This window comes from Bacillus rossius, chromosome 15 (genome assembly GCF_032445375.1).
Source record: "Bacillus rossius redtenbacheri isolate Brsri chromosome 15, Brsri_v3, whole genome shotgun sequence".
NCBI classification, from domain to species: domain Eukaryota; kingdom Metazoa; phylum Arthropoda; class Insecta; order Phasmatodea; family Bacillidae; genus Bacillus; species Bacillus rossius.
The window spans coordinates 41,563,131-41,576,214 of record NC_086342.1 but is presented as its reverse complement, the minus strand read 5'-3'; the positions used below and the strand labels follow the sequence as shown (position 1 = coordinate 41,576,214).

At 38.4% G+C, this 13,084-nt stretch overlaps 1 protein-coding gene across 1 annotated transcript in view; it reads right to left on the bottom strand.

Annotated features, from left to right (window-relative positions):
• Positions 1 to 3,002: 3,002 nt before the first annotated feature.
• The window catches only part of LOC134539459 (ribonuclease 3-like), a 72,814-nt gene continuing 62,732 nt past the window's right edge, over positions 3,003 to 13,084 (bottom strand). Inside the window, exon 14 of the mRNA XM_063381511.1 lies at positions 3,003 to 4,037. Coding sequence (XP_063237581.1) covers positions 3,946 to 4,037 — 92 coding nt within the window. The 3' untranslated portion in view covers positions 3,003 to 3,945. The remainder of the gene's footprint in view (positions 4,038 to 13,084) is intronic.

Here is a 13,084-nt window from a genome sequence, read left to right as displayed (position 1 = left end):
ATTTTACTTTTAAATCACTCGGGGATTAAATAAATAAATTTTATCATGAGTGACGTCAGTCACTATGGGACAACAAAGCGTACCTTAGTATTGTTGACATGGGAACACTATTATTCATGCCAAAATACAGACTCGGCGGTGATTTACGTCACAAATCGTGTGAATCAAGTAGGCCACACGTGATGTGCACGTATAATTTATGCGCGCGCATGGATTTTACACCACGTTGGTTTCTCTGGAGCAATTCCCAACGGAGAAACCCAGCATTTACAAGGTGGACCCCAAAAACCTTCTTTTTCCCAGAATTCTCAACGCCGGGCCCCTCAAACCACAAAGGTTCGAAACGGCCGCATCGCTGAGAAACTCTGGCCAATCACAAACGGCCGTTTCAAAACGGTCTTTAAAAATTCAAAATAAAAGCTTGTCATTGTAAAAGTTCACCGGCAATGTCTTGAAATACGTGTGTAACATACAAAAACATATAAGAGTTATCATTTTGTTAACTGTAAACGCGGAAACAGAAGCTGCAGGTTACCTAGTGACGGTCTCTGCAAAACGTTAACAAACCAGCGGTAATGTAATTTCAGCAGCTCTGTACATCATCCAAGCATGCTAAATGGGCGAGAGATACGGTGAACACGCAGGCCAAGAAAGCAGTGTGAAGCAGAGGTTATTCAGATGTCCTCAAGACGTTTGTTACATCAGGCATCTCCTGACATGTAAACGTAATGGATATGGATAATGTTATAACATAGCATGAAGATTGTAAAAATAATTGATATAACCAGCCACTGCAGTGTCTAGGGAGACGTAAAGGATTCCTAAAAAAAAGGTATTTGACAATAAGATGTATTTATTTCTACCAAAATAGCTACAATACCCAAAGCTTCAAGATGGTAGATTTGATTATAGTTAGGTGAATTAAATTTGTTAGTAGCAATAAACACACAGATGACCACCACCACAATCTTAGTATGTAAGCTAATTTTACATTTTGCAAACATTTCAAAGATGTTAGAGGAACAATGTGAATCAAAAGTTTCATAAAACTACATGTTTGTACACAGATAACAAAGTAGTAAAGATAATAGTATCTATGTATGTATGTCCATAAATGTGTGCATTCTGATTAGTGAAGGACAGTCATGTAAATTATTTGCAGTCATTGCTGATGTATTGTTAATAAGTTCCTGAATACCTTTATTGAGTCCCAAATTATTTTTTTATGTCCAATTGTCATTTTAGTGTAAAATTATGAGCTAGGTATTGAATAACCAGTAAAGCATATTCAATTATCAGAGCTGAGTTTTGAATTATCATTGATAAGTGTCTAAATTACTATCAAAGAGAGTCTAACTATCGTGTTTTTTCGCATAATCGTAGCACATTTTATTCTGAAATCAAGTTTGAAAAGTAGGGGTGCAATGATTATTCGAAAAAAAAATTTGTTAGGCAAAGTTATTCATAAAAACAAAACCCAGTCATGGAAAGTACGTTTATTTATAAAAGGGTGGAGTGTACAAGAGCACGCCAAACAATTTATATTAATAATTCATTAAACAAAAACCTTTCTTCAACTTAAAATAGAAAAACCAAACTGTAACGTGAACGCAAGCCACTTGAATCTGTGACGTGAACCAATGCATAACTATTGCTGTAATACACATTTACCACAAAAGAGTGCGGGCCATCAGATGTAGTTAACTCAGACAACTTCGTATTTCCGTTAATTAAATAAGAAAGTGGTAATTTCCGAATAAATATTAGATTTATACTTTAAAATACATTGTTTTATTCGGAAAAGATACCTACAAAAAGCGCTCTGCATCTAATAGCGGGACCAAAAACATCATTTGACGTTTAGGCGAGAAGTTTTTTATCCCAATTTTGACAGCCAAAAATATAAGTGCGACGATTGTGCGAGTACGAAAATTATGCGATAAAAGAGGGTATCATTTACGAGTGTAAAATCACGTATAGTCACAATGAAAAAGCTGTTTGTTTAAAACTGGAGAAGATACTAACTGCATATATTACGCTGCACATGTAATCTGTATGTTGGCCAGTCTGCTATAATGGATCTGAAATCAACTGCAATTTTACTTAAGCCCAATAGACTTTGAGGTTCCGTGCGCTAACTATTGTGTCGGCAACACCTAGGGTTGGTAGCAGTTTTTAAGAATGGTTTATCAGAATTTTTAAGAGTTTTTCAGATAGTTACTTTAATAAAATTACAAATAATAATAAGTGATTGGCAAATTCACACAATACATTTTGAACAAAGCCACCTGAATAAACTTTGTTTATAATCTTTTTATTTAAATGCCTGTGTATGTTTAATAGTAATGGTTTTGTTTGGCTGGTAATATTTTAAGATCGCTCCAGTTGTCTTCCTCCATTACAGAGACGCACGGCACGGCCTTCTCGCTCCGCCTCGTGCTGCGACACAGCAGCCAGCACAACAGAGCCAGACCCTAGCACCGTGCTGTTATGAGATTGTTAATGCCGACAGCTTCACAACCAGTGTTGCCAGCAGTGTTACTGAGCGCAAGGACAGGCTACGATCACTGTATTCTCTCTTTCCTCTCTTTCAAATAACGCCCCTGTCGCTGAAACGGCGAAAGAGCAAAAAAGAGCAACAGAGGTGCTTGGCATTGGGCTTTACCAGTCATCTGTTAACAATGGACAAAATTATATTGTGAACTGTGACAAAACCGAAACAACAACGAAAAGCATTCCAAAACACAGAATAACACTGAAATGCAGGTTAATATACTATATAGAACCAAAATTCAAGTTTTATCATGGAATTAGAATGCATTTAACCAAAACTTAATTCAAATCATAAAAAAAAAAAAAAGGAATCTTTTAATGTTTGAAATTCAAGAAATTTCATTTCCGGACAAATAATTGTACTCAAGTGCATGGAATGGAAAAATTAATCTAATTTGTTTTATTGTTCATCTCTTATTCTATTACTTTTAAACCAAATATGTTAGCTATTTTTTTTTTTTTTACTGTCCTGAATGTATCTTATAGACTAATTTAATACAAATTATTTTATTATAAAAATGAGTGTATTATTTTTACCACTATTTTGGGGGAGTAGGTAATACAAAACCACTTTTGTGAAAATAAAAACAATAACACCTTAATATGTATTCTCTTTAAAAAATGAAATTGGACTAAAAATAAAACCATAAAATCTTGTCTCTATCCATAACTCGAGAACTCTGTTTGCTATGTAGGTGACATCATACTTCAAGAAAAAAAGTCCAGCCAGGTCTCTAAGCCTGTTCAATTACGCAGAACAGCATTTAACACATTGTACGCAAACACCTCTCATGAATCCTATAAAGATCTAAGTGAAGTTGAACGTTTGCTGGCTGCAAATGCAGTTCATTTGGTTGAAATTAGCTTGTTCTGTGCAAGAGAAGTGTGTGTGTCAAGCACTACACTTTAAAGGGACTTCCTAGTAAAATTATTTAGGCGACCAAAATATTTTGAGGAGGGAAAGAATATTTTTTTATAGAATTATAGACATTTTATAGCGTTTCATGAAAATCTAAGTAATGTTTAGTCAAAAAATGCAAACTTCAAGGTGTCAAAGACTCAATAATTAGTTAACCGATGAACAATCAAAGAAGCAGCACTAGTTTCTGGACATACATACAGTCTATACTTCTACCACTGAATTACATACTACTGAACACAGGAAACTTAAGTTAATCACTTGGTTCACAAATACATACAATTTGCATACAGATAACTAAAGTACAAAAACAGAAGTGATACCATTATCAAGCATGAACACACATAAACAAATATCCTTGAAAGGTTTCGCTTTCAATTGCAGCAATATTTGTACTCATTTGCAGATGCCACCGTTCAAGAGAGACCACGAGACATTTGCGAAGGTCCTGGGTGATAGAAGCAGCCCACGAATCACTGAAGCCAGTTACCTTTAACACTCTCTTCTCTCGAGCTTCTGAACAACAAGGCAGACTGGCCTTTTTGCGGCGAACAGGTCTCATCATCTCGAACAACACACACACAGAAACACTGTTAAGCAAGGACACAGCAAATGGAACGATAAGACACATGTTGAAACAGCACGTGTTGGAGCGAGTATTAGCTCAACGATTAAAAGAATTAGAAATGAAGACTTGCAGTTGACACGAAATCTGCCTTGCAATTTACTGCAGCAGAGTCAAAATACCTTAAGTATATTATACTTGCATAAGAAGTATTTTAGCTTCATATTCATGGTTGAACACCCTTTTGTGAAAGATTCAGGGTGTAATCTGAGACCAAAGGCACAATGGAAAAATTTTTTGTCCGTGGCAGTGGAAAGCTGGAATCACAAATCCAAAGACAGACTCAACATGCTACAAGCATACCTCATCCTGACATTGCTTCTATGAACAGACTAGGGTGACTGTTCCATAGCAGGTTCACAAACAATCTTACGGCTATGCTGAAATTAGATTAAGTGGAGGCTGGGAATATGAGATTCTACAAGTAAAAAAACGAAGCAGCAACTCAAGAAATTTATCACATATTTGTCACTGCAAATACAAATTACCTTATGATGCTCATTTATTGAACCACACACCTCATAAAAACACAAGTGTGAAGAAAACATCCACAATACCTCCTGGCGTTATAAAGAATGAGTCAACTATACAAAGTGACAGGCATGCCTCATGACATTAAAATGTTATTAAAACATTTGAATTGTTCGGCCATTAACATTTAGGTATTCGTCAGCCAGATTAATAGTTGTTAGTACTATGAATCTCTCGGAAGAAAATTTTGAAAAAATTATTAGTGATTTGGAACTTTTTTGTTGTAGTGATATAAGCGATTACAGAGCGCAGTCCTGTTTACACTTGCTCTAATCACAAGGATTAAAAGCATTAAAGCCAGCTTTTTTAAATAAAATGCAAAGCAAAAGATACATAATCCTTAGTTGCTTCAGAAGAATCTAAGTCTATGTTCTAAAAATTTAAAATGTTCATAAGCCCTTCATTTTAAACTGAACTGGAAGTTCGCTGGACAAAGATTTTTTTTTGTGTGTTTAATTTTGTACTTTAACGAGGATAAATTATACAACACCAAATAAACCTGAAGATGCCAGCATAAGCGCATCACATAACACAACACCACTGTAAAAACCACATCCTCACAAAGTTATCATACACCAACTTCAACCATCAAACCCCTCTGAGTGCCAGACCAACACCAGACAACCTCTCGCTTCCTCTTTTGAACTTTCAGGACTTTCTCCAAAAAAAACCACTCTACTAACACTCATCTCATCCAAACAGATAAAAAAAATGACAGGAAATCACTGGCCACATAAATTTAATGGGTGCCAGAGAAAACTAAAACCATCAATTTGTTTTATGCAACGCATGTCCCAAAACAAAAACCAGTAAGAACGGTGGCGTGCAAATTTGAAAATGACGCTCGTCTAGTCATCGCTCCAGCGGCTGAGGTGACTCGTGGTCGCACTGATGTGTCACGTTCAGATGCTCCACGTGATACACGGTGACTGGCAAGACCCACGTGTTTTGAGTGAGCTATCAGTCTGGTTGGTTGTCGCACGTCCACGTGTTCAGCTCTAGGCAGTTGGCGCAGTGTACGGTAATGCTCGCTTCAACTTGCACGTCGGGCCACCGGCTGTGAGGAGCAACGTGCGATCTCAGCAGGACAGCGTCCCAGCCTGCTCAACATATGCTGTACGATGGACAAAGTACCGGTCGCGGGCCCCCTCGATGTTGGACATAACACCTCAGGACTTCTTCCATGATGTTGGACCTAACACCTGAGGACTTCTTCCTCGATGTTGGACCTAACACCTCAGGACTTCTTCCTCGATGTTGGACCTAACACCTGAGGACTTCTTCCTCGATGTTGGACCGAACACCTGAGGACTTCTTCCTCGATGTTGGACCTAACACCTGAGGACTTCTTCCTCGATGTTGGACCGAACACCTCAGGACTTCTTCCTCGATGTTGGACCTAACACCTCAGGACTTCTTCCTCGATGTTGGACCTAACACCTGAGGACTTCTTCCTCGATGTTGGACCTAACACCTGAGGACTTCTTCCTCGATGTTGGACCTAACACCTGAGGACTTCTTCCTCGATGTTGGACCTAACACCTCAGGACTTCTTCCTCGATGTTGGACCTAACACCTGAGGACTTCTTCCTCGATGTTGGACCTAACACCTGAGGACTTCTTCCTCGATGTTGGACCTAACACCTCAGGACTTCTTCCTCGATGTTGGACCGAACACCTCAGGACTTCTTCCTCGATGTTGGACCTAACACCTGAGGACTTCTTCCTCGATGTTGGACCTAACACCTGAGGACTTCTTCCTCGATGTTGGACCTAACACCTGTGGACTTCTTCCTCGATGTTGGACCGAACACCTCAGGACTTCTTCCTCGATGTTGGACCTAACACCTGAGGACTTCTTCCTCGATGTTGGACCTAACACCTGAGGACTTCTTCCTCGATGTTGGACCTAACACCTGAGGACTTCTTCCTCGATGTTGGACCTAACACCTGAGGACTTCTTCCTCGATGTTGGACCGAACACCTGAGGACTTCTTCCTCGATGTTGGACCTAACACCTGAGGACTTCTTCCTCGATGTTGGACCTAACACCTGAGGACTTCTTCCTCGATGTTGGACCGAACACCTCAGGACTTCTTCCTCGATGTTGGACCTAACACCTGAGGACTTCTTCCTCGATGTTGGACCTAACACCTGAGGACTTCTTCCTCGATGTTGGACCTAACACCTGAGGACTTCTTCCTCGATGTTGGACCTAACACCTGAGGACTTCTTCCTCGATGTTGGACCTAACACCTGAGGACTTCTTCCTCGATGTTGGACCGAACACCTCAGGACTTCTTCCTCGATGTTGGACCTAACACCTGAGGACTTCTTCCTCGATGTTGGACCTAACACCTCAGGACTTCTTCCTCGATGTTGGACCTAACACCTGAGGACTTCTTCCTCGATGTTGGACCTAACACCTGAGGACTTCTTCCTCGATGTTGGACCTAACACCTCAGGACTTCTTCCTCGATGTTGGACCTAACACCTCAGGACTTCTTCCTCGATGTTGGACCTAACACCTAAGGACTTCTTCCCATGTGTCCATGTGATACGTGATGCCAGTAGTAGGAAAACTGCTTGGCGAAACTGTGACATGCAAAACTTCTGCATGATGTACCACTAATGTTGACAAGCATGCATGGCACTGTAATACCTGCTTTGAGGTTTGGGGCAGCACTTTTAAGATCTGTTGTGAGGGTGAGGCATGTTTGCAACTGCGAAGTCGTTCTTGCACCAAGCAACCTGCGGCCCGCGTCACCCTGTTCCCACGGCGCTGCGATCTCGCTTTCTCTCGGCTACTGGTGCGCGCCTAAATACGCAATATTCAAATTTGCACATTACCCTTGGAAAGAATTTCCAAGAGGAATATGAATGTCTTTAATCTCAGGTTGGGTGTCTCTTCGGCTGAGAGATTCGACACTGCATAAAACTAGTAAACTATGAGTAGTTCGTAGAGCATACTTTTCTCGTGGTTGTTACGTACAACTCACCCGGTTAACATTTGCAATAATGACTTAATGAGTGTCAAACTGAAGTCAGTGAGTGATGTAACTCTAAAAGTAATAGACCAATTTGCATGATTTAAACTTTAAGTTGCTTGTGAGTGAGCATTGAGTGATGCTAGTTGAGTGGAATAACTATAAAGTTAATAACTTTGGTTTTGGAGCCATTAATCACAAAATGCCTACGCGAAAACAGGTTATGTTGGAGAAAAGAAAGAAAACAAGCTAAATTGCAAAGTTGAAGAAGTTAAAAATCTTGTCGTAAGTATCGATTGAGGCAAAAAGTAGCCAAGAGAAATGAGCCAGTGGGGCAAAACGAGCCCCGAACGAGCTGCGAAATTTGCACTTGAGCAAGCTTCAGCCATATACCTCACGCGAAGCGACGGGGAATGCAGAAAATTGTTTGGTAATGGACGTGTATATGCTCTCTGATGATCCTGATGTTGATATGGAGTCAGTTGAGTTAGTAGTTGAAAATGATGGGTTGAATTTGCACTGCGTTTGAATGTTGTTACGTCAGCCAATGATCTCTCCCAGTAGCTAGCTGCTGCGCTGGCTTTCGACTATAGGGGGAAATATAAAAATAAACCAGCCTACACAGGATCGGAAGCCTTCGCCCCTCCCTCCGTGAATCCTTCATCACGCACTCCATTTATTTACCGTTCTCCAATTATCTTACCTCCCCTCCTTCACGTCACGACTGTGGCCACAGCTGCTATCTTAGCTGTGTTTCGTTGCTCCCTCATGCATCAGACCAATTCATTCCCCATTAAAAGAAAAACCATTGCGGATACAAAAAAAAATCATAGGGACCTTTTCAATTTGCAATTTAATTTTCTACCACTTTTATTCAATGCGTTTTAAACTAAAGTACACTATTTTCGAGTTACAGTGTGAAATTAAGACAATTTTTAGAAGGTTCAGGAATCTTGACTTTGGCGTCAATTTTCTATGTTCGGTTATTAGGTACGAGTGTTCGTAGTTATGAGAATTTTTTCCGCCATTGTCAACTCTCGTAGTAACAAGGTTCCACTTTACATTTAAAAAAATTTCATTACATTACATAGTTGTATCTAAAACTTTTGTACTCTAAAGTGTATATTTGACAATGGTGCACCCCATGACAAGGACAGCGCCAATGGCAGAAACCATCCATTGGAAAGAAAGGCCCATTTAAATGCAACTGCAATCTAAGGATGAGAAGCGTTGTGTATTTACCATGCACTTGTACCATGGGTAGTATGTAGGGTTCTGCGAATACATTATGTCTTTCTCATTTGAATCAAATTTTGAATTGAACATCATAATATTCATGAATATTGAATGTTTTTCTAATTGAATTTAAACATACAGTGAAATTTTTTTTCTTCACACTACAAAGGATTCCAAGAAAAATTGTTCCAAAACGTAGTAAAATAAAAAAAAAGAGTAGTATACATGGAACCATTACTAAGAAATGTAAAATAAAGGAAATAAAAAAAAAAACTAAGATGCATAATAAGCATTTTCTTAAACCGGTAAATTTTATGTTTCTAAGTTGTTTCGTTGATCCTGCTTCATACATAAAAATATTATTACTACTACCTAAGTTTAAATCATAATCATTTATTATTTGTTAATTATAAAACAATGTGTGAATTATGTTAGAGTAAAAATCTAAATTTTTCAATAATTTTTTTTTGTGAATCTGTCTTGACGTGGTGTAGGCCCTATCTATCAATAACAAATAATTTGAAGAAGAAAAAAAAATATATATATATATTCATACGTTTTAATTTGAAGCGTTAAATCTAACATGAAATTTTTCACTAATAGCAAATACTTGTGGAGTACTCGCAGACATCCAGTGGTGTGCCTGCAGGGTAACTCGCCACAGGCCTTCTTGTACATCTGAACATCTCCAACACTCTGCTTCCGTAACTAATGCAGTGAGGAAAACAACGCAAACAAGTCTGTATGGTTGTCACAAATAAACCACACAAGCATGCACCAGAGAGAACACTTCTCTGCAACCAGGAGTGTGTTACTTGGAGCAATGCCGAGTGGCAACACAAGTGGCCTTGTGCCCACGAAGACCAGACAGCTCCCTGTACGTTATACACCGTGCGGATGATACCTGAGAGCTCCGGGGAACGACGAATTTGCCTTTGTAAAGCTGTAAGCAGTCAGCTTTCGATTCACAAGTTTTTATTTTCCGAATTTTTTGAGTGTCAATCTTCAGTTTGGAAAGTATAAACACTAACACTGATGCCTGTCGCTTGTGCTCAAGAAGATAATCAAAGGTCGCGAAGAGTTTCAGACAGCTTGTGCGTAGTGTGTATTTTAAGTGCACTACTTAAGGGGATTGGTGCACCAGCATCGTATTAAAAAAAACAATATATTTGTTAATGATTCAGCTGCTAGAGAAGATTTGAACCATTCTGGTGTAAAATTTATTTTTTTAATTTTTATTTTAATTAAGTTATTGCTGATTTTCGGGAATTTTTTAAATTCAAGCTTTAATAATAAACTATAAAGAATTCGGTGGTAAAACTTTCGCAGATAAATTTTCAGACACGGGAGATATGACTGTGACCATTATTTTATCTGTAATCATTATTAATTTAACGTATTTACAATTTGAATAATAATAAATGAGCTGCTACGAAATTGCGTGATATTCATTTGCGAATTTAATAACATTCGCGTTTTCATTTGTAATTCAAACGCCAACATATCTGTCGGCTGAATGATTGACTTTATTTTAGTCTTTAGCTTATTGCAGTCGGACCTAAAGTAAAAATGTAGCTGTAGAAGTTTGAGCAGCGTGCAAGCTCGGATACGAGAAATTAAGGAGCGCGCTGGACAGTAGTGACACCTTGCGACAGTTTCCCCAACTGTTTGCAGCCAGTGTTTTCTCTCGTTCCCACCCAGCCACAGCTGTCTCCTGTTTACGAAGGGGAGACAGGATTTCGCGCGAAACTGATATGAAGGTCAACGTATTTATTTTCAGTAGATAAGAGAACGTGTTTGGTCTAGCTCGGCGTATAATTGAATGGTTATTCTTTGTTATTATTTAGCACAGTGATTTAGCTAAATGTTTTTTGTTGTAAACGTGAGATTTATTCAGGAATAAAATGCCGAAGAAACCTCCACCAAGCAGAGTACAAAAAAGAACAAAACTATCGAAAGCCATTAGAGCGCTTAGAAAAAAGAATAAAGAAAGATAAGAGATTATTTTATTATAGCTTTTTTAACATACATTTATTTTTCAGAGTTGCTAATGTACAACGCGATGGACGCGATGCGACAACAAAAAGATGTGTAAAATTGTAAACATGCTTTTTTTTTTTTTAGCAATGCGTGAACCATTCATAAACTATACTCAACATGTATCCGTATAATTACGTTTGAATTTTTTTATGACAGGCATCAATGTTAACAAGTTTATTAAGCCACAATAGACTTTTTTTCAGAAAAATAAGTGTAGCAGAAAACACTCAACATAGTCTCACACAAAATAAGTTTACATGAATGCAGTTTTAAGAAGTAAGCTACGTAAATAATAGTTAAACATTATTTAATATCTGCTGGTAACGTTTCCAAAGTATCAGCTTCGCCTTCATTCACGAACAATGTTCGTGGCCTTATTTATTTATTTTGCTGGCGTTTCGTTGGTGACTGTTAGGACTGTAAAATTAGTAAACATTTTTCACCCTATCCTGAGTTAAATCTAAGTGTGCGCGGTTAGATGAGGACCTAGATGTGTCTCATGCTTACGCCTTTACACTCTACTCATGCGGGTATTAACCATGAGCGTAAGGGCACGTTGCCAATGACCTGTACGATAGTCTCAACAATCCTCTACGGACTCGAAAAATGTCACCTGCTCATTGGCTACTTGACTTGTGACAACTGTTTGTTGTAATGCCTGTGATTCATCGTTGATTTTGTTGAGGAGTTTTCAGTGATTCAGAGCCTCCCATTTAACTGTGGCCGAATTGAAGAAGCAGTACAAATTTTACATGCTTGAATTCATAGCGAATGGAAACCACAAATATTTACTGATGTAGTGGTTGGTAAAAAAAATATTATTCGTATCGCGTCCATCGCTTCGCGCCATGTTGGCTCCTATATTATTATGGATTTACAAAATATAACGATTCATTTACGACACTTAAGATAAGGTGTTTAGGATTTTAAGAATTCACTTGAATTAATATTTAAGAACATATTTCAGGATAACTTGTGAAGACGCTCGTACAGACAGCACCGGTTGTGATGAGTAATTGTTACCAGAGCAGGTGTACACGAAGTGGCATGTGAAACCTCAACACAACTCGAAAATCAGTACCGTAAACCGGGGTAACTTTGGGACTGGGGGTGTAAATTTGGGACAGTGAGTAATTTCTGGCTTTAGGATTTCCTGTCAAGGCCATGTTTTAAGAAGTGGTACGCAATCACCGCTTCTATATTCGCTGGTATGTGCTACTATCTCATGGCATTTATTTGAAGCTGTAGTTGCAGTGGTGGGATAGAGGCAGTGGATTTGGTTTCAACCACATGTTGTTAATATTTTTGTTTTTGTGTAAACTTTTGTACGCACTTTAAAAACGGCAAATACTTCACGAAAGACAGATATGTATTTGAAGAAGTACAAGCCTTGACATCCATTTAATGTGATGCTAATGTTTTTGATACTTGCATTTTATTTTATAACCTCAAAATAGTAAATTTTTATCACTTGGTGGGGTAACTTTGGGACTGTCCCAAAGTTGCCCAAAAGTTGGCGTAATATGTTTTACTGCATTTTTTCTTCATATTTTTCAGAATAAAGCGACCAACCATGCCAATAAATCCCAAACATGTTCTTGGTACACGGCCATATAAAAATTACACAGAGGAAAACTTGAATGAAGCCTTGCAAGCTGTACGGAACAAAACATTGTCGATTCGCAAAGCTTCAACAAAATATGGTATTCCAAAAAACACTTTGCACCTAAAAAACCAGGAAAACCAATTTAAAGCTGTCGACCGAGCTCCTGTTTTCACAAATGAAGAGTAGTTGCAATTTGTAAGTCACATTGTAGCCGTGTCTAACTATGGATTTCCTGTGGATATGTTTGACCTTCGATGTGTTGTCAAGTCCTACCTGGACCGCTGTGGAAGAAAGGAGCTACGATTTTAAAACAATTTACCAGGAAATGATTGGGCGGAAGGGTTCATGCGACGGCACAAAGCAATATTAACTCAGAGAACAGCAAAAAAATTTCTTACTCTAGAGCAGCAACAGAAGAAAAGGTTGTGAATAAGTTTTTTGATAATTTGTAAAAGGAGCTGATAGGAATTCCAAAAGTGAATATTTGGAATTACGACGAAACAAATCTTTGTAGACAATTCTGGAACCAGAAAAATCATCACGAAGAGGGGAATTAAGTACCCTGAGAGCAAGGGTGCAACAATTAA